General features: G+C 33.1%; 2 protein-coding genes across 10 annotated transcripts in view; both read left to right on the top strand.

Annotated features, from left to right (window-relative positions):
* The window catches only part of LOC107024954 (tRNA-dihydrouridine(20/20a) synthase-like), a 41,464-nt gene that overhangs the window by 11,615 nt on the left and 2,261 nt on the right, over positions 1 to 27,588 (top strand). For 2 of the 9 annotated variants that reach the window (XM_027915109.1, XM_027915108.1), the window contains exons 13-21: positions 1,524 to 1,602; positions 1,684 to 2,338; positions 3,946 to 4,020; positions 4,366 to 4,440; positions 4,786 to 4,860; positions 5,206 to 5,280; positions 6,398 to 6,472; positions 6,612 to 7,197; positions 7,489 to 8,115. In XM_027915109.1, the coding sequence (XP_027770910.1) occupies positions 1,524 to 1,602; positions 1,684 to 2,338; positions 3,946 to 4,020; positions 4,366 to 4,440; positions 4,786 to 4,860; positions 5,206 to 5,280; positions 6,398 to 6,472; positions 6,612 to 7,197; positions 7,489 to 7,621 (1,828 nt within the window). In that variant the 3' untranslated portion in view covers positions 7,622 to 8,115. The other 7 variants (XM_027915116.1, XM_027915118.1, XM_027915110.1 and 4 more) reach the window with 6 other exon arrangements.
* Positions 10,149 to 21,358, top strand: LOC107007835 (tRNA-dihydrouridine(20/20a) synthase-like). The gene is made up of 13 exons (XM_015206634.2): positions 10,149 to 10,279; positions 11,643 to 11,762; positions 11,891 to 12,017; positions 12,897 to 13,024; positions 13,111 to 13,180; positions 13,263 to 13,365; positions 14,473 to 14,590; positions 14,809 to 14,890; positions 16,695 to 16,756; positions 17,533 to 17,605; positions 17,700 to 17,780; positions 18,019 to 18,099; positions 20,883 to 21,358. The coding sequence occupies exons 2-13, from the start codon at positions 11,728 to 11,730 to the stop codon at positions 21,039 to 21,041; spliced, it is 1,119 nt and encodes a 372-aa protein (XP_015062120.1). The 5' UTR covers positions 10,149 to 10,279; positions 11,643 to 11,727; the 3' UTR covers positions 21,042 to 21,358.

Genomic DNA, 27,588 nt, shown 5'->3' with positions numbered 1-27,588 from the left:
CCCCCCCCCCCCCCCACATCTAGGAGCTCAAAAGATCGGCAGTATGTTCTGGCATCATGCAGGTCTCTTGAGAAATGCTGAGAACCATGTGCCACACCTGAACAGTAACCCTACAGTGTAGGAATAAGTTGCTGTTAGTTTCTTCTATTTTTAGGATATATATAGTAATCACATTTTGTATTTATCATCAATTATTTTGAGGGTAAACATCTTAAATCTCATAGAATAATAATTATGTCTTTTTCATTGTTTGATAATCATTTATCTTTTTAAACCAACATATTTGTACTTTTTCCTTTTTATATGTAATCTCAAATGTTTCAAAAAATTCATGTACTTAACTGTTATAGAGAGGTACAAAATAAGTGCAAAAGTAAAAAAAAAATAAAAAAATAATGTATAGTAAAAAAATGACTAAATGATCATTGAATAATATTGTTTTAGAATTCATTATATATATATAAATTTGGTATTGTTTGGAGAAGGGGGTAATAGTACCACTTAAAATAAGAATAAGGAGTAGGAGGTCACCCGTAAAGTATCTGTGTGTAAAGGGCTTATGTTTTCTAAGAAAGCAAGCCTTTCAAGTAGGGTTTCAAAGAAGGCAAGCGATTCGATTAGAAGATAAAGAAGATAGACGAGAAGATAAGGGGCGAAGGATTTTTCGAAATCCGATTGGTGTAAACATGATGTTCATTAGTCTTTATCCTTTCTTAAGAGACTCCCGATGCTCCTTGTCCTAAGCCCCAAGCATCCGGTTATCTTTGCGGATCTCCATTGTCTACTTTTGAGCTATTGTTACTTACCACATCTCTTCTCTTACACTATTCTTGTCTAGTTGTAGAAGAACTATAAGGGTGTTTCTACTTTGTAATCAAATATTTTTCAAATGTTGATTTCAAACTACCATAGTTAAGCCAGATGACATAATGTGTTGCCTATGTTAGTCTTGCATTGACTAGATGAATTGTTTGTTGGAATTGGAAATAGATGGCAAATGGACGGATCAATTATATTTGAATCTTATATAGAGAAGTCTTTTATTATATTTGAGTTATTTTTTTGGAGCAATTAAGAAGATTTACGTTTCTTTCTTAAATGAAGAAATTGTAAAATATCCTCGAATAGTTATCAAAATGAATCTTTTTCCTGGAATAGTACTTGAGACTTTTTTCTCTCTCTTAAACTCGAATTAAGGAAATGTTTCCAAGAATAGTCTCATCATTCCCCGTTGACTTTTATTGTTTCATTGAATGATTGAATGACATTTTGGGGACTGCTGTTTATGCTGCATTTTGCCTTGTTAAGAGTCGAGTCAGTTGACAGGGCGCTAGTTCTAATTTGCAGAAAGTTCCTCTTCACTATATAAATATCCTGACATATTTGTGGTTTGCCGATTTGTTCTCCTGTCATTCGTGCTATATAAAGCTGCTAACTTATGCAACCTTGATTGTACTTCCACTAAGCTTTGAGAGGTGACTCCATTGAAAATTTTAATTTGAAAATGGGTATTTGCTTTGCAGTGATGAAATCTATTTGCAGTTTCAAGTGGATAGAAGTTTGTTGTATTCATGTCCAGAATGCCGCGGATGTAGTGATCAGGTGTGTTTATGGCAGTGATTAATTTCATTAGAAAAGTTAATCGAGAACTCTATCCTGATAATTCTCTATTGATGTTCTCAGTCCACAAAATCTGAGAATGTTGTTCAGGAGATTTGGAGGAGGAGAGATTTAGCTGATAGGGATTTAATTGCAAATTTGAGGGCAGGAGCTGGGTTGCCAGTTGAAGATGAAATGTTTTCTATTTCACCCTTTTCGGATGATGAAGATACTGCTCCTGTTGTAAAAAATGCAAATAAAAAATCCTTGAAGTTCTCTCGTAAAGGTTTAGTTGACAAATCTCTCAAAAAGAGCAAGGAATATGTAAAGAAATCTGGTAAAGAGAAGGGATTAACTGGACAATATGAAGGACATCCAGATGCTCCATCTGGTGGATATAGTGCTGGTGATGTCAAGAATGATGAATTGCAGGCTTATGGGGAACTAGATAGCTTTTTTTCTCCTGCTGGTAACTTGACAGAAGGTATATGTTCATTTAATATGGCAGGGGTCATAGATGACATTACTGGAAACACGGGTAAGAGGACAGTCCAAAGGAAAGGTAGCAAGCCTCAGCGTTTGGATGGGGATGATGTTGGAATTCAAACAAGCATGCCAAAGACCTCCAAGGAGCCAAAAGGTGTTATACATTTGGGCGCGTTGGATAAAAATATAGCAGGTTCTCCGAAGTCCGATGCTTCAAGCTGTCAGAAAGAGCAAGATTTGACTACTTCACATGGTAATTTTTATTTTCTATTTGTCGTCTTCGGGTTCCTCTTTCTTTCCGTTTTCTTATTTGGATGAATCTTGTTTAAATGTGGCTTCTCCATAGAGTTTGATGACTGTAGATATGCTTTTCTACTAGCTTGCATCACTCGTGACACGAAAGCTACGGTTTTCTAAATTGTTATCTCATCCAGACAAAAAGTTCCGCCAGTGAGAAAGATGATCTTGTTTTCCTCTGTGCATTTTTTTCTCTTCGAGATTTTCATCTATGATTGGTATGGAGTTCATATACAAGTTTCCCCAGGTTTTTTAGTGGTAGAGAGCATCGCATGATACGTGGATTAAGATCACGTCCCTGTGCTAACAAAAGCCTGATATTTAAGTGAAGAAGCGTAGGTGCGTGTGCTCATTATCCCCACAGTTTGAACCTCATGTTAGGGGCCTTGAGGATTTCTCTGTAATAAAGAAAGGACTAGGGTATCATAAAATACTGCATTTCATAGGTTTCTTTTTGTTAGTACATGTCATAAGTATCTCTAATATTGATTATAAAGAAAGGACATATAATTTGGCTAAGGAATATCATGAAGTACCATGAATCTTGGGTTACTTTTTGTTAGTAGAAGTTAAAAGTATCTATTATGTATGTTCTCACAATGCATTTTCTTGTAGATAAAAAACTAGCGTGGAAGTAAACGTATGCTGCATATTTCTTCTCATTTCCTTGGATAATTGGCTGCTTATTTGGCATAGTTGGAATGTGTGCTTTGGTCATCATGTGATCTGATGTTTGTTCTTTTTTTCTTTTTTTTGCTTCGTTCATGACTTAAGTTGAAATTCTTTTGAAAGGAAAGCAATGGGTGATTTTATGTCACATCCTCAAAGTTTAATATAACAATGTTGATATTAATTAAACAATGGTAAAAATGTAATCCAGTAGTTTCAACGTTTTTCTTTTGATGATCTTGACAAATTTTAGAAGAGTAGAACTTGTGTTCATCTTACTCAAAGACTTCTTCCCTTTTCTCAAGACGCTGAATTTGATGTCTTAATGGATACATTCTAGTATAAAACAGAGGAGTTCTCTTTTTATAATTCAGATTCTTTGCTCTGTGTGAATACTTGCAGCTGAAGAGTCCGGAAAGCTGCTAATGACCCACAAAAAATTAAAATTAAAATAACCTTAATGTGTTTAAGTTCATGTGCATACTTTTATTGTTTTCTGATGTTAACACCCACACCAACACACCCACACACATACACTTGGAAATTTTAGAAAATTTGGTTAAATTTGCAAATCAATGAGCTTAATGTCGAAACGGGTAGGTGGCAATACTTCTGTTGTTCCTTCTTCTTCTTTTTTTTTGGCGTATTCAATTTCTGGATTCGCTCTTGCATCTGTTGTTCCCTGAATTCTTTTAATTCGATGTATAAATTGATTGATCAAGGCAGAAAAATCTCTTGATATAGAGTAACTTGTTTCAGTACTCAATACTTCTGTTCATATATGATGTAGATTCTCTACTTTTTGGTATACCTCTTGTATATGGGAGATTTTCATGTTAATAAAACTATTTACTGTGTCAAAAATATTATTGTATGTACTTCGTTGTTTATCAGGTAATGAGGATCTGGTTCTGCTGAGAGAGAATGAAAACTCAGAAAGGAATGAGACTACACTTGGTGATGGAAAAGGTAAGACGTGTTGTAACTTTTTTATTTTATGTGTTGGTGACGAGGAAAGAAGATAAGATTGTACTTGTTAGTTTTAGGAGCATACTTTTAATATTCTATTCGTAACTTTTCTTTTTGGCTCTCGTTGCTGTTTAAAGAAAGTAACTTAGTAAAGATCACGACAGTTAGCTCAGGCAGCAAAATCTCTTGAGATAGAGTAACTTGTTTCAGTACTCAATACTTCTGTTGATATATGATGTAGATTCTCTACTTTTTGGTATACCTCTTGTATATGGGAGATTTTCATGTTAATAAAACTATTTACCGTGTCAAAAATATTATTGTATGTACTTCGTTGTTTATCAGGTAATGAGGATCTGGTTCAGCTGAGAGAGAATGAAAACTCAGAAAGGAATGAGACTACACTTGGTGATGGAAAAGGTAAGACGTGTTGTAACTTTTTTATTTTATGTGTTGGTGACGTGGAAAGAAGATAAGATTGTACTTGTTAGTTTTAGGAGCATACTTTTAATATTCTATTCGTAACTTTTCTTTTTGGCTCTCGTTGCTGTTTAAAGAAAGTAACTTAGTAAAGATCACGACAGTTAGCTCAGGCAGCAAAATCTCTTGAGATAGAGTAACTTGTTTCAGTACTCAATACTTCTGTTGATATATGATGTAGATTCTCTACTTTTTGGTATACCTCTTGTATATGGGAGATTTTCATGTTAATAAAACTATTTACCGTGTCAAAAATATTATTGTATGTACTTCGTTGTTTATCAGGTAATGAGGATCTGGTTCAGCTGAGAGAGAGTGAAAACTCAGAAAGGAATGAGACTACACTTGGTGATGGAAAAGGTAAGACGTGTTGTAACTTTTTTATTTTATGTGTTGGTGACGTGGAAAGAAGATAAGATTGTACTTGTCAGTTTTAGGAGCATACTTTTAATATTCTATTCGTAACTTTTCTTTTTGGCTCTCGTTGCTGTTTAAAGAAAGTAACTTAGTAAAGATCACGACAGTTAGCTCAGGCAGCAAAATCTCTTGAGATAGAGTAACTTGTTTCAGTACTCAATACTTCTGTTGATATATGATGTAGATTCTCTACTTTTTGGTATACCTCTTGTATATGGGAGATTTTCATGTTAATAAAACTATTTACCGTGTCAAAAATATTATTGTATGTACTTCGTTGTTTATCAGGTAATGAGGATCTGGTTCAGCTGAGAGAGAGTGAAAACTCAGAAAGGAATGAGACTACACTTGGTGATGGAAAAGGTAAGACGTGTTGTAACTTTTTTATTTTATGTGTTGGTGACGAGGAAAGAAGATAAGATTGTACTTGTCGGTTTTAGGAGCATACTTTTAATATTCTATTCGTAACTTTTCTTTTTGGCTCTCGTTGCTGTGTCAAAAGAAAGTAACTTAGTAAAGATCATGAAAGTTAGCTCAGAAGCTACTCAATTCCCAGCCAAAGTTGGGGGAATATTTGCCGATGTGTGTAGACCTTATCCTCCACTCAAGACTTCTGGTATTTTGCTTTGGTCATCATGTGATCTGATGTTTGTTCTTTTTTTCTTTTTTTTGCTTCGTTCATGAGTTAAGTTGAAATTCTTTTGAAAGTAAAGCAATGGGTGATTTTATGTCACATCCTCAAAGTTTAATATAACAATGTTTATATTAATTAAACAATGGTAAAAATGTAATCCAGTAGTTTCAACGTTTTTCTTTTGATGATCTTGACAAATTTTAGAAGAGTAGAACTTGTGTTCATCTTACTCAAAGACTTCTTCCCTTTTCTCAAGACGCTGAATTTGATGTCTTAATGGATACATTCTAGTATAAAACAGAGGAGTTCTCTTTTTATAATTCAGATTCTTTGCTCTGTGTGAATACTTGCAGCTGAAGAGTCCGGAAAGCTGCTAATGACCCACAAAAAATTAAAATTAAAATAACCTTAATGTGTTTAAGTTCATGTGCATACTTTTATTGTTTTCTGATGTTAACACCCACACCAACACACCCACACACATACACTTGGAAATTTTAGAAAATTTGGTTAAATTTGCAAATCAATGAGCTTAATGTCGAAACGGGTAGGTGGCAATACTTCTGTTGTTCCTTCTTCTTCTTTTTTTTTGGCGTATTCAATTTCTGGATTCGCTCTTGCATCTGTTGTTCCCTGAATTCTTTTAATTCGATGTATAAATTGATTGATCGAGGCAGAAAAATCTCTTGATATAGAGTAACTTGTTTCAGTACTCAATACTTCTGTTCATATATGATGTAGATTCTCTACTTTTTGGTATACCTCTTGTATATGGGAGATTTTCACGTTACCAAAACTATTTACCGTGTCAAAATATATTATTGTATGTACTTCTTTGTTTATCAGGTAATGAGGATCTGGTTCAGCTGAGAGAGAATGAAAACTCAGAAAGGAATGAAACTACACTTGGTGATGGAAAAGGTAAGACGTGTTGTAACTTTTTTATTTTTTGTGTTGGCGACAGGGAAAAAAGATAAGATTGTACTTGTTGGTTTTAGGAGCATACTTTTAATATTCTATTAGTAACTTCTCTTTTTGGCTCTCGTTTCTGTATCAAAAGAAAGTAACTTAATAAAGATCAAGAAAGTTAGCTCAGAAGCTACTCATTTCCCTGCCAAAGTTGGTGGAAAATTTGCCGGTGGATCTGGACCTTATCCTCCACTCAAGACTTCGGGCATATTAGGAAAAAGAAGCAATGATAGTAGTGTTACTACAAAGGCTGGATTTGAAGTTCCTGCTACAAGGGACAACAAATTAGCTTCTGTTAAACACGCCGAAGCTGGGCTCGCTTCTTGTGGTGACCTGTATGAAGAAAAAAGAGGCTCACCTTCATTATCTAATTCACCGAGAATGGATCCAAGACCTCTCCAAAGGCCCAAGTTCAAGAATCCTTACCATGAAAGTCAAAATGCCTTTGCTTCTCCAGGAGAGCCGGAGAAAAGCATGGATAAGGGCCATGAGTCTAAAAGAAAGAGATCGCCAACTTTTGAAGAAAAAGCATCGATCAAGTCTGATGATAATTCATCACAGCGATATGAAGGCATTATAACGGATGACTTCTTGTCTGATATATGGATACTGAAGAAGTTGGGACAAAATGCAAATGGAAAGAGAGTGCAATTTCATCATCTGTTTGATAATACCTGGTAAGTTTATTTTTAGTCAAGCTGACTACTATACATACTTAAAATTTATGCAACTTAAATGAAAATGAGTGCTGTGATATTCTGGATTGCATTGGGACTCAAGGATATAGTAGCATAAATAAAAGCAACATATTGTCTATAGTAAGAAGTTTGATTTGGGCGTTTAACTAGTGTGGCTTCCTTGCTGGTTCTTAAATATCAAATCGTGTAGAAGAGCATTCATATAAATCTGTACCAGACTCTCCTTGAGGTATATGCTAGTTTGACCTTTCAATTTGTTTTCTTTTTCAGGCAGAGAGGGACTGTTGTAGAAGTCTTTGAAGGCTCATCTGTTGTGTCTGTTGTTCTTGATGATGGGAAGAAGATTAACTTGGAACTTGGACAGCAAGCAATACGTTTAATATCTTCGAAGGAGATCTATTGACTGCTTTTGAAATTGGTTATTAGATGCAATGTATGTTGCGACTTTTGATGCCAAGCGCATGAGCAACTGCTGATTCCCAGAGTTGTTCCTCTTTGGTTTACTCAAAGGAAGTAACTGATCATTGTAGGTCAAAATTTCAAGGTTACTGCACCCTTCATTGTGTGTTTGATGCTTGTTATCTAACCATTGGATACCAGATTGACATGTATGGCGTCAGTTTGATTCTGTTTTATCGTCACCTTTTGTTTTCCAGTTTATAGATTCTCTTTTCTGGTCAGAGGTAGAAGACAGTTTTTGAGCCTTTTGGTGGCACTTCGGATTAATCTTGTTGTGTTTGCAGTTTTATTGTAAAATTTCTAGAGATTACAAAGTTCTGCTCTTGCTGGTATTAACTCTGAGTAGATGTTATACTATGATATCTCTTTTCAACATGAATAGACTGAAATCACCAATGATACTACCATAAATTCCATAGATATTATCAGCTTGAGGCATTTGGCAACTGATCATGAGACACATCTAAACCTTTGCATATATTTTATATCTTGTGTGTGAAATTGTAATTTGAAACTTCATATTTGTTTAGAGTATATGCTTAAAACTGCTATAATTTTTGAAGATTCCTTTTGGGTTTGGTCTTGGTTAAAATATGGGTCTTGGGGTGAATTCAGTTTGAGTATTCAATTCTTTCATTTCAAAGCAATTGTTTTGACTTGATATTACAATATCAAAATTTTAAAATAATTTAGATAATTGTAGAGTCATCAGAAAGTCGTTCTCGAATACAATTTGCTATTAAATTTAAAGTATTATTATGTTTATAACTTTTTTAAATTATCACTATAAAAGATGATTAAAGAGTTGAAGTTTGTTTTGTCTTGTGATTATTCCTATTTCCTACTTATAATTGCATCGAAATGAAAGAATTCTACAAGAAAATGTAAGATTTACTTCAAGATATTTTCCGACACGTATCTTTTGATATTACAATAGAAATATATCCGAGATATGAAATGTCGTAAAGATCATTTCATTGTGAAATAATTTTAAACGACAGAACAATTATACGTTTAAAAATTTGCAGCCTTAAATTACTCCAATCAAAACGTACTTGTAGAAGATTGACTTCCTTCAAATGGTCATATGTATTTTTTAAATTATGCGAGTTAATATCTTAAAAGATTACACAATTTTGATAGGCATAATATATAAATATGCCCTTTAACTTGGCTTCGAATCACATTTATGCCCTTCAACTTTGGGTGTGCACAAGTAGACACTTAAACTTATATAAAGTTGAACAAATAGACACACATGTCATACGTATCATCCTACATGTCATTTTTTGTTCTACGTGGTGTCTTACGTGTATTGTGTTATGTAAGACTCATGTGTTTATTTATTTAAAATTTGGATAGTTAAAGTTCTTGTTTGTGCATTATGAAAGTTGAAGGTCAAAGTTAAAACTTGAAGCCAAGTTTGGGATCCAATATATAGATTATGTCATTTTAAAAATTTATCTAATAAAGTCATCATACTTTGTTTTGTATCATTAAAATCACTCAACTTGAGTTTTTGTATCAATAAAATGCACAACTAAATTTTTTATTAAATAAATTTGTTAAGACAAAAAAAATTATGTTTTATTCCTAAAATTGAGTGATATTATGTGATATTAACTCTTAAATAAATAAAATAAAATCTATTTTGCAGATTAAGTATGTTCATAGGTGACATTAGTTCTCATATATTCATTGTATCTTTTGAATTTTGAATATTAGTATAGTGAAAAGATTCACAATGGTTTTCTATTAATTATAAGGAGATTTTTTAAACGTTATTTGATTTAATATAATGAATTAGTTATAGGTGTCTTAAAGAAATCTAGTTAATTGAGTATATTTTATTTTGGAGTGAGAAAGGAAAGAAATAATTATTTGATTCATTAATTTAATTATTTTAGAAATTAATATCTCAAAAAAAATCCCTTAATTTTAAAATAAAAGTTAGTAATTTAATTTGTTATGTCAATAAAAATGAGAAATTTAGGTGAGAGGACTTTTTGAAAAAAGAGAATAAGTCAGAATAATTTTATTGATACATAACAAAAGTTGAATGACCTTGCTAGATAGATTATCGAAGTTGAGTAACCTTTCGAGATATTAACTCAATTATTCAATAACATAATCAGAACTTCAACAAATAAAACACTTCATTTTCAAATCCCAAAGTGGTGAAATTTTTTTACTTTGACACGACCTTAATTTTATATTTGATTATTATCTTTGATCCTGCCTATCATATAACATCAAAATAAATTTCATCGTCAAACAATGATGACAAATACAACAACAAATTTCATATTTTTTTTACTATTATATTAACTTCAAATTGATGTATAAAAGGTGGTAGGGTTGATTACAAGCTTATCTAATAAATCATAAATTTAAGTGGATAATTCCTAATAACACAAATTAATTTTTTAACAACACACTATTATATTATTTTATAACCCAGAGCCAAAAAAAAAAAAAAAGTGAAAAAAAATTAGAGTCTATTTCCTTAACACTTGGAGCTTTTGTTTATTTGGTTTTGTCTTCTCCAGCGGCCACTGGATTCGCCTCAGAAGTAGCTGCCGCAGCTTCTCTCTGCTTCAATGTAAAACCCTAAATCTCTTTTTTCTTCATTCTACTAAGCTATTAGTATTGTTTTTGTGCTTATCCTTTTTATTAAAAAAAAAATTATGTTGTTTTTATAATATTGTTCTTGAGTTCCTTAATTTCAGTTTATTCTGGTCACTTTTTAAACCCTCAAAACCCTCATAATTTATATATCCTCGTGTTCGCGCTTTTTTTTGGGGGGTGGGGGTGGGGGTGGGGGGTCAATTCCTGTTGGGAGGAAAAAAAGCTTAATGTGGGAAGAAAGTATTTAAGTGTAGGAATTGGATGGTTCTGAGATTTTGGGTAATTGAAATATGATTGAGATATTAAGCAATGAAAAAATTAGGAGGAATTGTTTAAGAGCTATTTTGTTTTGGGTTGGAAGCTGGAAAGGGTATATTATATGGAGAAAACATAATACTCAATTTTAAACTCCAATTTGATTTATTTTTATCACCCTCTCTTTAAAAACCTTGAATGTTAATGTACCAGTCAAATTTAACTTATTAAACTCCATATACATTTGAATGGTGGAATATTGTGAAAATATTTTGGGACTTTTAAAATAGAAAGAATGTCATGAATTTGCTGATAAATAATATTTTATTATTATAGAGGATTCATATTACTGACCTTGAAAAACTTAGGGTTGAGAAGTAGTTCCTTGTTGATTGATGATAATATTTGATTCGCGAAAACAGCACCAAGTGTGTCCTGGTTATCAAGAAGGCTATAAATGATTTAATCTTTCTCACATCTGTACCTGAGCCAAGGAAATCTTTCATAGCATCTATATCAATTTAGCTGTTCAGATTACCACCAAATGCTAATGATTTTAAATATTTGTATGTTAAACAGTGTAGTGCATCAATTCTGCCTTCTAAGCGTCTAGAACCTTTTCTTAACCACAAGATGAATGCTGAAATCGTACTCGAAATGCTTTTGATTTGTCTTTGTAGCTTCTATTCTTTCTAACTTGTGAGGGTGGCTTTTCCGGTCTTCTAGGCAACACCTACAGCAGCTGTAAAATTATTTAAAATGTTCAGTTAATTTTGCCAGTCTATCAACTTTCCACTTCCTGGCAGTTTGTCCTTAAAATGGCACATGTTCCTTTTTGGGCTTAAATAGATCTAGGTGGCGGCAGGTCTTTATTTATTCAGTGAATTATCTATTTGTGAAAATGTTTCAAAGCGCCTCTGAGTGTATATAGCATATCCTCTTGTGTGATGCCAAATTTGATCCAATGCGTAGTTCATAAAACAGCAGCCTACGCTGGTTAGAGGGAAGAAGAGATATATGGGACATTTTTGATTGCTTCTTTAACACCTTTTTCATTCTGTTATCCTGAAAACCTGTGGCAGATTGTCATCACACTTCTTTTATGGAAGTTCAAGCAAGACATTGTGTGCTTATCATCAAAACTCCAAACTCCACTCTACTTCTCTAATGGGCGCAGAGCACTATCCTCCCCCTTGGTTCAGGTTCGTGCATATATAGAAGTCCAATTTTGTCTCTATACAATGTTAATAAGCTCCCTAATATTTCTGTACTTAAAATAATAATTTATAAAAAAGCTCCCTAATATTTGTAAGCCTTTGTATTTAAACAGTGTTGCCCCCATGATGGAATGGACCGATAATCATTACAGAACTTTGGCCCGTCTTATCTCAAAAAAGGCGTGGCTCTACTCAGAAATGCTTGCTGCTGAAACCATTGTCTACCAGACTGGCAATTTGGTAAAGTTCTGCATCATGGAATGAGACTAGTGCTTCTCTACCCAACTATAAAGTACTTTTTGTTTCTTACTGATAACTAGAGCTAAGCAAAAATAAGAGAGTCATTTGAGCTAATCCTTTGTTCTTATTCTAGACAAAAAGAAATAAGAAAGAGAAGAACATTTACTGTGCTATAGAATGTAAAGGCTCACAGTTGCAGAGGATTCAAACTCGTCTATGATAATTCAACTCAAGTGTACAGGTTAAATTTTTCAGTGAATGTGATTATGTGAATAAATCAAAATATCCTATGATTTCTTTCCCATTTGTTTAAGTCGTGAGACAGTGAAGTAGTCAGAAGTTACTTTCTGTGATTTTGATCCTCTTGCTGCCAGACCCAGTTCTCATGATAAAAGGAAATAGTGGATGTATGTCTCTCTGGGTATATGCCTAGTTTTTACAATGATGTAAACTGACCCTCGACCTAAAGAAACTTACCGTTAACACTTCTATAGATGGTGTATGACACTTGTATTTAATTTACTTAATCGATGAATTTACTGTTTTTATTTCAATTACTGAAGAAACTTTGGGTTGTCTTTCAAGGAACCGAGCAAATTGGTTGGTCTTTTTCATTTCCCTAAACAAAGACCCTTGTCCCAGTTAGATGGTCCCCTAGAAAAGGAATATTATTTTTTTGGTGTAAAGTACGTGGGAAAGAAGGGGCCTAGATGATATATTGTTGTAACCTGTGTAGATCTCCAAAGGGAGCTTTCTTGTACTGATAAGTTATTGCGCTTGTGGCTTGGACCTTTTAGAGCAGCTTGTCACTGACTAATGCTTGTGTGTTTCTATTGTGTAGTGAGATCTGACATTTATGTGATTTTTCTAACATACCAGGATAGATTCTTGGCATATGGCCCGGAGCAACATCCTATAGTGCTTCAAATTGGGGGAAATAATTTGGAGAACTTGGCCAAAGCAACACAATTGGCAACTCCATATGGCTATGATGAAATTAATTTTAAGTACGTTCTGCTTTTCCTATCTAAAATATAGGTTTCTAGATTTTATTCAGACCCATAATTGATTCTTTTTCTCTATTATATAATAGTTGTGGGTGTCCTAGCCCCAGAGTAGCTGGACATGGATGTTTTGGTGTGCGCCTCATGCTTGATCCAAAGGTTCAGATTTGCTTGCTTGATACATCAAATATATTATTTCTGTATAGTTACTCTGATATGTGCACAACCTTTACAAGGAAAGTTTGTTGCTGAGGCCATGTGCGTAATTGCTGCAAATACAAATGTTCCCGTGAGTGTCAAATGCAGAATTGGACTTGATGACCATGACTCATACAATGAACTATGTAAGCTCTTCAAACTTTCCCTCACTCAAAGGAAATGAGAATCAAAATTGAATTCTTCAATTATCAATCTTTTGATTTTACTTGTTCCTTTCTCTTGTCTTGTCGGTTACAACTCCATTGTTATGTTCCGACCTTGCTTCAAGAAAATCATCAAAATTGAGCTCCTTTAGTTCCTTTGTAATATATTTCCAAGCAAGTCTTGCTGACCTTGTAACGCTTGGACTTTCGAGTAGATCTTAGAAAGCTGACAATATCTTGTAATTATGAACTAGAAGCAAATTGCATGACCACTTAACTCGGAGCAGAAGCCATGTTACACTTCAAGTGGCTATGTTTCCCATGTCTTTTTGTTCCCTTTGTGCATACTGTATTAGTAGGTCTGTGGAGACTGGAGGGGATAACCTCTGTACTTGTACACACTTTGACAGAAGTTACTCGACCATCCCCTCCCCATGTTGGGTCTGAAATTGAATGTGCATCATACATATAAGAAAGAGAAATGGAAATCATAATTAAGTTGTCCAAAAATGGTTTGTCTTGTACATAATTCCAAATGTCCCCGTCTTGGTTTATAATTTACATAACCCATTAGGCTTATTTGCATCATCACTGGATGATTTAAATTAGAGTTCTGATCATTATCAGCTAGATGATACAGATAAAAGTTCATGTTATATTACTAGATGCCACAGAATTAGGTGTCTTAGCTTCTTGCGTGCTCATCTATATTTTGGGTACATAACACTTTAGTTGACATTCTTATATGATTTGCTAATTCCTAGCAAGTTGCATGCTTAATTTGGCCGAGTATGTGAATCTCATGCGTATTTTCTATATCTTTCTACTGCTGCTGTTTAGGATATTTCTTATGTTTGTATGCACTAGAGATAGTTATGATGAATGCTTGGTTCTGCCTCATTTTATCGGAACAAAGCTATTAAAAGTAAAAAAGAGAATGTGGAAAATATTGTCTTAGAACTCATTGACCTTCCCAACGAATCTTACCCTATCTAAGATAGGTTAGTTGCACAAGTTGGGATGGTAAATAGTACTGCTATCATTGTTTTAGATAAGAAAAAAATTGACCTCTTCCTTTCATGTGTACAGGTGATTTTATTTACAAGGTTTCTTCTCAGTCACCAACTCGTCATTTTATTATACACTCCCGGAAAGCATTACTTAATGGAATCAGCCCAGCAGATAATCGAAGAATTCCCCCACTCAAGTATGCAATTTGTCATAGCTTTATAGTCCAGCAAGGATTTACAACAATGAAACAAGTGAAATTATATATCTCTGTTTAATCATTTACTGGTGTATTTGTAGCTGAGACATTGAGCTACTACATGCCTATCTTTAGGTCTTAGTAGTTGTTCCTAATCACTGATAAATAAAGATCTTAACTGTTGTTCATAATGACCACTTAAATTGATCCATTGACAGGTACGAGTACTACTATGCCCTTTTGCGTGATTTCCCTGATCTACAATTCACAATAAATGGAGGCATAAATTCTATTGATGAGGTAAGTATCTCAAACCTAATATGGAATTAACATGTATTAATTTGTGAAAATGTTGCTACAAATGATAAAAACAAATGTGCTGAAAAAATAAGTTCTCCACTATGACCTTAGGGTTCATTTGGTTGCTGGATAGTGTTATGTAGGTATTAATGATATGGGTATTAGTTATACATGTATTTGTTATGTGTATTAGTTACGCAAGGTTTAGTTATACATGTATTAGTTATGTAGTGATTACAATACATTAGTGACATAATTTTTATTTCTTAATTGCAAAAAATAATTAGTGAGCTAATATTTATTACAACCATTGTTTTAAAAGGCGGGGGCGTGTGGCAAGACATTTTATGTAGTACGGGGGCGAGTCGTAAACCCCGAGACACGGAACGTAAGTCTTATGGATCTACAGGGCATAGTCTGATGTATATTTAGTTTTATAATTTTCATACTGTGAAAATTAGCAAAAGTAAAACTTTTAATTATTTTGAAGGCGAGGGCGTGAGACGAGGCATTTTATGTAGTACGGGGTGAGACATAAGCCGCGAGACACGGGGCATAAGTCTTATGGATCTACGGGGCGTAGTCTCATGTATATTTAATTTAATAATTTTATTACTAAGAAAATTAGCAAAAGTAGAACTTTCAATTATTTTACAAATAAATTTAAATAAATAATCTATAATATATAGAAAAAGATGTTGTGATTTTTATTTGACAAAGGTTAAAAAAGGTATGATAAGCAAAAATGTAGAAAAAAAGTATTACAATTACTATTTGAGAAATATCATTATACCAATAATAAAATATAATTTAAAGCAAAAAAGGGTTTAAAACTCAAAAAAATTAATGCCCAGGGCATACGTTTTTACTTACGGCCCAAATTCTAGGACTTACGCCCTATGAATCCAAGTCTGCAATTTGCGCCCCAGAGCATTTTTGGTTTGCACTGTATCGAGACTCGCCCCAAAAAAACGTTTTTGAAAACACTGATTATAACCATTGACCCAATTATATAATTAATACATGAATAACTTTGATCCTATCATTCTTAGAGATAAGAATAACAATGCTATTGGTATTTATTTAATTTCAATATGTGATGGTTATTTTAATGGTTACTATAAATATTAGCTCACTAATTATTTTGAAATTAAGAAGTAAAAATTAGTTCACTAATATATTGTGATCTCTACATAACTAAACTCTGCATAACTAATACATGTATTACTAAACCATGCACAACCAAACCCTGCATAACTAATACAGGTAACTAAACCCTGCATAACTAATACCACAGTACTAATATTTGCTTGACTCTATCCAGCTACCATCGACCCTTCAAACAGGGAGCATTTTGTTTATTTTGAGCAAAACAGGTTACATTAGGATGATTTGGTCTTTGACATAATGCAGGATATCTGATCCATTTTAAAACACCTTATTGGTTCCACGGCTATGACATTCTCTAGATAAACTTCTTCCGGTGATATATAACTTATCAAAAAAACAAAAGCAGAGATGCATTTATATGCTCTTTCTTAGTTGGCAAAATTCTAGATATTATTGCCATTAGCAATTCAGGGTCCCAATCTTGCACAAATTAGGCTCAGGAATCTTTCTGAGAAGTTCAAAACTAAATGGTTTTTAGTCTTTCTTGCACATTGATTGTGTAAGCTTTGTGAAACTTCATATTTGCACATAGGACTTCTTCTACATATACCAATGTTGTTTGTGGTTATTCATATTCTATGTTAATGCTGCATTCTTATAGTACCTGACCCCTTTTCTGGTCATTCATTTGTAGGTTAATGCAGCACGTTTGGAAGGAGCTCATGGGGTTATGCTAGGACGTGCAGCTTACAGCAAGTATGGGAAGTGTCAATACTAGTAACCGTTTCAATAATTTGTCCAGATATTATTGTGACTTTTTTAGTTTGGTAGATGTCTATATATTTGTATTGTCCATGCTACTAGATGTCTATATAATTGTTTTACACTATTACCACTAGTCTCTTTTATTTACAACTCGACACCTGACCTCCTGAATATCGATGTTTTATGGATTCTGTAGGTTTGTCCTCTGCTCCCAGAATGTCCTTGTAGATCTTGCTAGTTGAGAATTGTAAGTTTGAGATAACCGCTAAATTGAAAAATAAAGATAAATTTTTCATATGTAGAGAACTTAAGAGACGATGCCCATTAGCATTTCTTTTAGCGTGTATTGCCAGTAAAGCAGATTGTTATCTGAAAAAAGGTGATTTCTATAACATGTGAAATTTTAAAATTGTAAATATGCTATGAATTTCAAATTAATGTCTGGACTTGTCAGTGTGGATCCACGTGAAAGGTGGATTTTTTGGTAAGTAGAAACTTTTGATATTTGTAGGGTTGTTTAAGAAAAAAAAGAGCAGCCTTTTGGCATCTGTAGGGGAATATGTGAAAAATATCTTGTGCATGTAATTGCATTGGTGATTTGTTGGTTCAGTGGGTCAGTATTGTGACTCTAATTCTAGTTTTTGGTTCAATAATGCAGAATGACAAACCCCATCATATGTTTTGAAGCTCTAACTGCTAACCTTGACACCTAGTTTTTTTTATATGTCATTTTCTTGACATGTTAAGACAACTCATGCTTTTGACAGTCCATGGCAGATTCTAGGACTTGTTGACAGTGCTGTATATGGTGCACCTCTTCGTAGTATAACTCGGCGCCAGGTTCTCATTGCCATCTGTAACTGATTTTTTTAGTGAAATTTTCCTTCTTAAATAACATCTGATCTCATTATTACTTATGTCTTCGTGGTGGCAGGTTCTTGAACAATATCAGGTTTATGGTGACTCAGTCGTTAGAATGTATGGACTTAAGCCCCATATTCGGGATGTGGTGAAGGTAGGGTCACTATTCATTTTACCCTTTAGAGCTGTTAACCTTAGCTGCGTCCGGAGTTTGTAGCATAAACACACTTCTTTTAAAAGCTTAGTGAACGATTGTTCTTTTGTCCTGGACGTTGTCACCCTACTGATGCATAGTTTGCCTTTTTCCTCATAATTGTTGTCATAACACTTCGTGATGGCTTTGATCTAAAAACATTTTACTGCTATCATCATTTTTACTTTTCCCTGTACAGCCTCTGCTTGGTCTATTTCATGCAGAGCCTAGAAATGTTGTGTGGAAGCGCAAGGTTGATGCTGCTCTTCTGCGCTGCACGGTATGTCACCATTGAATTATGACAATTGGAAGTGCTCTCTTTAATAACTGTAACAGAGGGAATCGCTCTTTCCATTGCCATATTCTTGCTGTGGTGCAATTATATCTTTCACCCAGTATGAAATTTGTTCCCTGCTAGCACAATCTCTGAAGTGACTCTCTAGTTCCATTTTCCCAACTTTTATCAGATTTACCTAGTTTAGAGAAAATTGTTTGGATGAGTTATAATGTTTCTTTATGGTGGTGACACAATAAAAATAACCATGGGAAGATGTGAAAATGGTGGCTTTGCTGCATTGTCCCTCTGTTTCATATTACTTGGTCCCTGTTGACCTGACACACCCTTAGGGGCCGTTTGGGGTTAAGTTATGGAGGTATTAGTTATGTAGGGTTTAGTTATGCATGGGTTTAGTTATGCAGAGTTTAGTTATGTTGGATTTAGTCATATAGGTATTATTTAGTTATGTAGAAATCATAATACATGAATTATCAACTATTGAAATGGTTGTAATTAATATATATTATTTACAAATAAATAAGTAAACAAATATAAATTCTCCCTTTTTTGAGTAAAAAGTAAAGGAAAAAAAAGTTCTCTGACTTTTGTTTTTTCATTTAGCTATTTTCTTATGTTTATAGCTTATAAGAGTAAAATATCATTCATATATTTCAAGTACATTATAATATCCTATTTTATATAATGTAAATATTCTATCAATATATTATATATATTTTTAATATACCAAATATATGAATTAGGTATAAACTTACGTTCTAAATAAAATAATGAGCAAATTACATAAATTAATACATTTTAAAAAATAATTACTGATTTTAGCGATACTTTTTGTTTATTACCATTTATAGCAATGCTTTGTTAAATCTGTAATATGTATTAAAAGTGAATTATGTATGCAATATATATGAATTATAATTGTTTTTTGAAATATATCATGTTTGTTTGGTAAAAAATTGTCACATTGTATTATAAGTGTATTAAAATGTGTGATAAATGTATTATTCATCATTAAAATTTGTATTATATGTGAATAATAAATTGTTCTTTGTAATATGTATTAAACTTGTATTATAAATGAATTAAAAGTGATCAAGTGAGGTAAAAATATTATTGCTATAAATGGTAAATATTTTTTTATCATAGTATATTTATGTAAGTTTCCCTAAAATAATATTACATGTTCATTAAATATGTGAAATTATTTAATAGTATATCCACTACTTATATATCACTACTTATATATAACTGTGGATAATCACACAGGTGACGGTCGACATGCCTGCTTCACCTGTGTGGTTCCACACTTGCATATATGTTTTCCTACTTTTTTTTTCGTTTTAATTTATTTATCTTATTTTTTAATTTTCTTAAATATCTTATAATTGCGTAGAAATACTATAAATCATGCTAATTGAGAACTTAATTTTTTAAAAATAAAAAAACACATAAAAATTGATTGCTTATTAAAAAAAAATCGATTGATTCATAAAATTAATCTATCTATGTATAAGTGTGGATAACCACATAGCTGAAGCATGCATGTCGATCGCCACCTGTGTGGTTATCCACACTTAGACATAGATAGATTAATTTTATGAATCAATTAATTTTTTTTTATAAGCAATTAATGTTTATATGTTTTTTTTAAAAAAAATTTAACTTGTCAATTAGCATAATTTATTTTATTATGCATTTTTTAGATATATAAGAAAATTAAAAAGCAATCAATTTTTGTATGCTTTTTTTTAATAAAAAAATTAAGTTGTCAATTAGCATGATCTATAGTAATTTATTAGCAATTTTTAGATATTTTAAAAAATTAAAAAATAAGACAAATAAATTAAAACGAGAAAAAAAAATTGGAAACGTATATGTAAGTGTGGAACCACACAGGTGAAGCAGACATGTCGACCATTGCTTGTGGTTATCCATACTTATATATAAGTAGTGAATATACTATTAAATAAACTTCACATATTTAATTATCATGTAATATTATTTTGTTCAGAACGTGAATTTATACCTAATTCATATATTTAGTATATATAAACAATATATAGAATATTTACATTAATATAAAATAGGATATTATAATGTACTTGAAATATATGAATGTTATTTTATTCTTATAAGTTATAAACACAAAAAAGATAGTAAAATGAAAAAACAAAAGTCTCAATTAAGTATAGAGGGAGAACTTTTTTTTTCTATACTTTTTATTCAAAAAGAGGGACAATATATATTTGTTTACTTATTTATTTGTAAATAATATATATTAATTACGACAAATTTAATAGTTGGTATTTCATGTATTATGATTTCTACATAACTTAATAATATTTACATGATTAAACCCTTTCATAACTCTAACCAGTAATCAAACGGCCCCTTAATACTAAGGTTAGTTTGAGAAAAAAGTAATACTAACAACATTTTCTTGATTTGCTAAACTAGATAAGTAAAATGAAACATCTGTTTTTGACTTTATGATATTCATGGACCTCACTATTTTAGGAAAAATGTCATATTCACATGCATTTTAATAACATTCATCTCTGAATAGAAGAATGGTATCAGGAAAAAATAGTTTGATGGGCTATCTTTGCCATCCAGGAGAAAGCTCTGTGAAATTTTCTTAGTCAACTGGCAGGGTTAGATATGTGCCTAGATCAGCAATATGTGTTTAAAATTGTATTTCTATGTCTTTTTCATTTGGGTCCTGCTGAAAGCTGTTAAGTTTTTGAAACTGATTTTAAACCTTGCAGACAATCAAATCCATTCTCGAGGAGACGTTAGGGGAAATTCCAGACAGAGTCCTTGACGCGCCCCTTACAGAAGTGCCCTCTGGTAGTACAGATACATTCATTAAGGCGAAGAGTTTGTTACCTCCGCCATATACAGTTAGTGAAGAAGAGTTGCTGTAAGCTTAAATATACATGTTTTTCCCCCTTAGTGTTTGTATCCAATGAAATATATTCATTCTTTCAGTATTATGTATTTGAAGTACCTCATTTTTTGGGAGGCCATCTATCCCAATGTAACCAGCTACATGGGCTTGTAAAAGTGAAAATCCTAAATACTCACAGCTGCCATGAACATGAAGCAGGTGCTACTGACATATTTTTCTAAATCTTTTTCATATCTTACATAGATAGAATTTGATAGTAATGGTGAGAAGTTGAATCTGTCGTCTATTATGTAAAAGATTCATGACTAAAGTGGAAGCCTTGATGTTGTTAGATTCTTACCAGACTGCAGTAGCAAAAACCACTGTTACGGCCAGTGTTTTAAAAGGGGCGTGAGACAAAGCGTTTTATTTAGTATGGGGTGAGGCGAAAGCTTCATATATGTTTAAATAATGTATGTGTTTGATATCCCTAAAATTTATTAGGAGACGCAAATCAATTCTAATCTCTTAGAAGTATCAACTTTTAAAAAAATAAAAGGAATCATAATATCTTAAAATATAATACTATTATATTATGCAAATTACCTCATTAAAAAGAAAATAACTTAGTTTCAGTAAATTTTATTAGTATTATGTAACCTTGTTTAACTTTGGCACAAAGAGTGCTCAATCAGTGAGTTATTATTCATTTTTTCCAAAGATAACTGCATACAAGCAAAGAACATCATTGCATAAAAATAGGATTACTTTCAAATAGAAAGATAATAGAAATATTATACTTTTGAGACATATAACAAAAACATAGAACAGTGATAAGTGAAGATGTCAAATTTGACTATACATATATATAAGTTACTCTCTATCTTTCTTATTTCTATAGATAATAACTAATGAATTTAATACATAATAAGGATCAACTATATTTAACTAACAAATTTGATGTAATCCTTATGTTTTATATTAATTGATCAGCTTACTAAATTAAGAAAGAAATAATTAATTTTTTTTTCTTTGTTACCCTTGCAATTAATTCATTTTGAAAATATTCACATTTGTTTATAATTTTCCCAAGACAAAAATTATTTTTTTAATTTTAGATTTCTTAAGCACGATGCAATATGGAAACTAATATGGAGCGAAGGGACTATAAATTTTGTTAAATCTGTTCGGAGCATTTTGCATGTGCCTCCTAGAGCTGGACATGGTATGGTATGGTACGGTATTTGAAATTTTGGTACCATAATTTCAGTATTTAATTTTTAAACTATTATCATACCAATTTAATTTGGTATGGTTCGATATTTTGAAGTTTGATTTGGCTATTTTGCGGTATGGTAAATTGGCAACCCTATTTTGTTCAACTTCAACTAATATATACTCGTATAATTGAGTATTATGACTTTGACAATTCAAAAATTGTATTATTCTAACACATTATACATGTAGAAATATATATATAAATAAAAGTACAAACACCAACAACAGTTATGATGGAGTAATAAGTACTCTTCCATTCTTAACCTAAAGGTCTCGAGTTTGAGTCCACTTGGGTATATAGTCACTTTTGTTTCGAAGCATACAAACAATTGCGAACCATATCCGACCCGTCGAGAAACCCGACCCAAGAAATACCCCCAAATCGCCTGTCCTCTTGTAATGCCAATTAGTATTCAATGGATAAGTAGATAATGAGAGCAGCATACGCTGGGCTTGGAGGGAAGAAGATGAAATCTGCGGGACATTGTTTGATTGCTTCTATAACTCCTTTTCGTTCTGTTATCCGTTTTGGTAGATTCTCATCAAACTTGTTCTATGGAAGTTCAAGCAAACAAAGGACATTGTGTGCTTATCATCAAAACTCCAAGCTTCACTCTGCTTCTCTAATGGCTGCAGAACGCTATCCTCCTCCTTGGTTCAGGTGCCTGCATATATTAACTCCAGTTTTCTCTATTTACAAAGTTGATAAGCTCCCCTAATAGTTGTTTATTTAGGGTGTGTTCGGTATGAAGGAAAATGTTCTATTAGGAAAAATAAATGAGTTTCTTAGTTATTTTCTTGTGTTCATTAGCTAAGCAAAAAAAATATTATCCTAAAAACATCTGTATACAACTTAGATAAATTCTATAGGAGTGTAGGTGGGGGTATGGGGGCAAGGGTGTAGATGAGGTGTGTCGGAAAATTGATCAACCGAACATGAGAAAATTGAAAAACATTTGAGAAACTGTTATCCTTCGTAATGAAGTCCGGACACACCCTTAATAGCCAAGAATAACTCCCTAACATTTGTAAGTCTTTGTATTTTAACAGTGTTGCCCCCATGATGGACTGGACGGATAACCATTACAGAACTTTGGCCCGTCTTATCTCAAAAAAGGCATGGCTCTACACAGAAATGATTGCTGCAGAAACAATTGTCTACCAGACTGGCAATTTGGTAAAGTAATGCTGCATGGAATGAGACTATAGTGCTTCTCTACCATACTATAAAGTACTTTGTTGTTTCTCACTGATAATTAGAGCTAAGCAAAACGAAGAGAATTATGTCTGCTAATATTTTGTTCTTATTCTAGACAAATAGAAATGATAAAAAGAGAAGAACATTTACCATTCTTCCAAATATCCTTCTGAAGGTGTGCATTGTTGCAGCCCCGGGGGATTTGGTCCTAGTGGTTAGATCGAAGGTGCGGCGTGATGTGTGAGGTTAGACACACGTCATGGGCTTGAAACCTGCTGCAGACTAAAACGTTGTATTTAAATGGAGAAGGTTTTCTTGGCTGGGTCATGAAAATTGGGTTGATTTAAAATCAAGTAGCATCCAACTGAGTTGCAAAACATGTGCCCTTAGCCCTCGGGATTTCTCAGTTATTTGTTTTTTTTTCTAAAATAAGAAAAGGTATGGATTGTTGCACTCCCTCTGCCTCAGTTTTTGTTTTCAGTTAGCATTTGGCAAGCTACATGAATTGGAACCGTGCCATAGTAAGTAAAGCTGTAAAGGCTCACAATTACACAGGATTCAAACTAGTCTACTAGTATAATTTAACTCAAGTGTACAGATTAATTTTTTCACTAAATGTGCATAACTCAAATATCTAATAATTTTATTTCATCCATTTGCTGTAAGACTAGACACAGTGAAGTAGTTTAAAGTTGCCTTATGTAATCTTGATCCTCTGACCACCAGCCCCAATTTTTGTATGATAAAAGGAAATAGTGACTATATGTCTTTGTGGGTATATACCTGCTTTCACATAATGTAAACTGACTATTTACAAAGAGGCTTTTACAGTTAACACTTTTATGGGTAAACTGCCTAACTCCAAGGTCAAGGCGAGATTCTTAGTTCTACTTTTTTTTTGGTTAGTCTTACACCTGTTTTTAACCCTGATGTTTTCTTGGATTTTGGCAGCCACTAGTCCTTTGATAGTTTTATTTTTTTGGAGCTGACTCTTCCTACTTCTACAATTATGCATCTGCTGGATGCTTTGTTTACCAATTCACCACTTATTTCATCAAAAGAAAAGATTTTAACTTTTATGGATGGTGCCTGAAAACATTGGTTTGATTGACTAAATAGATGTATTGGACCGTTATTTTTTCAATTATAACAACAAAAAAGAATTGGGTTGTATTTTGAGGTTCAAGTTAGCCAAATTGGCTGGTCATTTGCGTTCTCCTAAACTAGGACCCTTCTCGCAGTTAGTTGTTCCCATAGAAAACAAATGTTTATTTTGTTAGTATAATATGTGTGGGTTAGAAGGGGACCTAGATGATATATTATTGTGTCCTAGGTAGATCTCCTAAAGGACTTCTCGTACTGGTAGGTTACTATGTTTGCCGCTTGGACCTTTAAGAGCAGCTTATCACTGACTAATGCTTGTGTATCTATCAGCCTATGAGATCTGACATTTATGTGATTCTACTAATATACCAGGATAGATTCTTGGCATATGGCCCTGAGCAACATCCTATAGTGCTTCAAATCGGGGGAAATAAATTGGAGAACTTGGCGAAAGCAACCCAACTGGCAACTCCTTATGGCTATGATGAAATTAATCTTAAGTTAGTTCTGCTTTTCCCATGTACCATATAAGTTTCTAGCCTTTTGTTTAGACCCATAACTGATGCTTCTCCTCTATTATCTGTTAGTTGTGGATGTCCGAGCCCAAAAGTAGCTGGACATGGGTGTTTCGGTGTGCGCCTCATGCTTGATCCGAAGGTTCAGATTTGTTTTCTTGATACATCAAATACATTATTTATCTGTAGAGTTCCTCTGATATATGCATAACTTATACAAGGAAAGTTTGTTGCTGAGGCCATGTCCGTAATTGCTGCAAATACAAATGTTCCTGTGAGCGTCAAATGCAGAATTGGAGTTGATGACCATGATTCATACAATGAACTCTGTAAGCTCTTCAAACCACTCATTCACAGGAAACAAGAACAAAGAAAGTCTTCATCTTGATTTTTGATTTTCACTTGTTGTTTCTTTCTCTTGTGTGGGTTATGATCCTGCATGTTTGTTTTATGCTCCAATCTTGCTTCCAGAAAATCATCAAAATTGAGCTTCATTAGTTTGTCCAAAATAATTTTTGCAACTTTCAAGTAGGCTTTGCTGTCCTTGTAGCTGCTTGGACATTCGAGTATATCTTAGAAAGCTGACAATAACTTGTAACTATGAACTAGAAGCAAATTGGGTGATCACTTAACCTGGAGCAGAAGCAATATTACACTTTCAAGTCTTTTTGTTCCCTTTGAGCAATAATGTATTAGTGGATTTGTGAAGTCCGGACAGGAGCACCTCTGTACTTGCACACACGTTAACACAAGTTACTGAATAGTTCTCTCCACATGCTGGATCTGAAATTAAATGTCATCAAACATAAAAAAGAGAACTGGGAGATCACAATTTAAGAGAAACACTGCTGGTTCATTGTATCTGCAAGGGCTTATGCTTAAAAATGTTACATAGGTAATGTGCATTGTTTGACATGATTCTCATGCATATTTTTCTACTGCTGTTGTTTAGGATAGTTCTTATGTTTTGTATGCACTAGGGATAGCTAAGATGAGTGTTTGATTCTGCCTCATGTTTATCAGAACACAGCTATTAAAAGGAAAAAAAAAAGTGAAAGAGAAGAATGTGAAAAGTGTTGTCTATTAACTGATTGACCTCCCCAATGAGTCTTACCCTATCAGTTAACATGGTTTAGATCCCCCAGTTGGTGTGGTAAATAGTGCTGCTCTCTTCTCCATAAATTAGAAAATATTGACCTTCCCTTTCATGTGTACAGGTGATTTTATTTATGAGGTTTCTTCTCATTCACCAACTCGGCATTTTATTATACATTCTCGAAAGGCATTACTGAATGGAATCAGCCCAGCAGATAATCGAAAAATCCCCCCACTCAAGTACGCAGTTTGCAATAGCTTAATAATCCAGCAAGGATTTATGATAATGAACCAAGTGAAATTATATATCTCTATTTAATCATTTACTGGTGTATTTGTAGCCAAGACTTTCCTGTCTTTATATCTCATCAATTGTTCCTAATCACTGATAAACAAAAGGATGTTAGTAATTGCTCATAATGACTAGCTAAGGTGGCAATTGATAGGTATGAGTACTACTATGCCCTTTTGCGTGATTTCCCTGATCTGCAGTTCACGATAAATGGAGGCATAACTTCTATTGAGGAGGTAAGTATCGCAAACCTATATGGAGTTGACATGTACAAATTTGTGAATAAATGCTTTTAAAATGCTAAAATCAAATGTTGACAGAATGCTGGATGTCTGATCCATTTAAAATACCTAATACTTCCACATCTTGAGAAGGCTATGATATCTCCTTGATAGGCTTCTTTCTGTTTGAAAAATAACTCGTCAAAAAAGAAAGAAAAAATTAAAAGAGATGCATGTATATTCTCTTTCTTAGTCGACAAAAATCTAGATACAAATTATGCCCCTAGCAATTCAGAGTCCAATCTTGTGCCAATTTAGGCTTGGGAAGTTTCGCCGAAAACTGTATAAGTAACTGGTTTTTCTAGTCTTTCTTGCACATTGATTGTGTAAGCTTTGTCAAACTTCATACGTGCACATAGAATTTCTTCTCCATTTGCCAATCTTTTTGTGGTTAACATATTCTATTTTAACGCTGCACTCTCATAAACCTACCCCTTTTCTGGTTGTTGCATTTGTAGGTTAATGCGGCACGTACAGAAGGAGCTCATGGGGTTATGCTGGGACGTGCAGCTTACGGAAAGTACGAAAAGTTTCTATATTTGTAGCCATTTCAATATTTTGACCTTAATTGTTTGATAGATGTGTACATATTTTTATCTTCCCTTCTCCTAGATGTTCACTTATTTGTTTTACACTTCACTACTAGTTCTTTTATCTACTAGATACCTGAGTATGACCTCCCAAATATAGATTTCTATGGATTCTATAGGTTTGACATATTCTCCTGTAATGCCTTTGTGGATCTTTTTGAGAAGAATGTCCTCGTAGATCTTGCAAGTTAATAATTGTAAGTTTGAGCTAACCATTAAATTGAAAAATAA

The sequence above is a fragment of the Solanum pennellii genome, chromosome 1, assembly GCF_001406875.1.
Source record: "Solanum pennellii chromosome 1, SPENNV200".
NCBI classification, from domain to species: domain Eukaryota; kingdom Viridiplantae; phylum Streptophyta; class Magnoliopsida; order Solanales; family Solanaceae; genus Solanum; species Solanum pennellii.
The sequence above is the reverse complement of the archived record's forward strand: the minus strand, read 5'-3'. Positions and strand labels throughout refer to the sequence as shown.

Coding starts and splice junctions, on each gene's coding strand:
- LOC107007835 (XM_015206634.2), top strand. CDS start 11,728: ATGGGCGCAGAGCACTATCCTCCCCCTTGGTTCAG. Junction 13,366..14,472: donor TGACTCATACAATGAACTAT/GTAAGCTCTTCA, acceptor TCATGTGTACAG/GTGATTTTATTTACAAGGTT. Junction 17,606..17,699: donor GTAGTATAACTCGGCGCCAG/GTTCTCATTGCC, acceptor TCGTGGTGGCAG/GTTCTTGAACAATATCAGGT.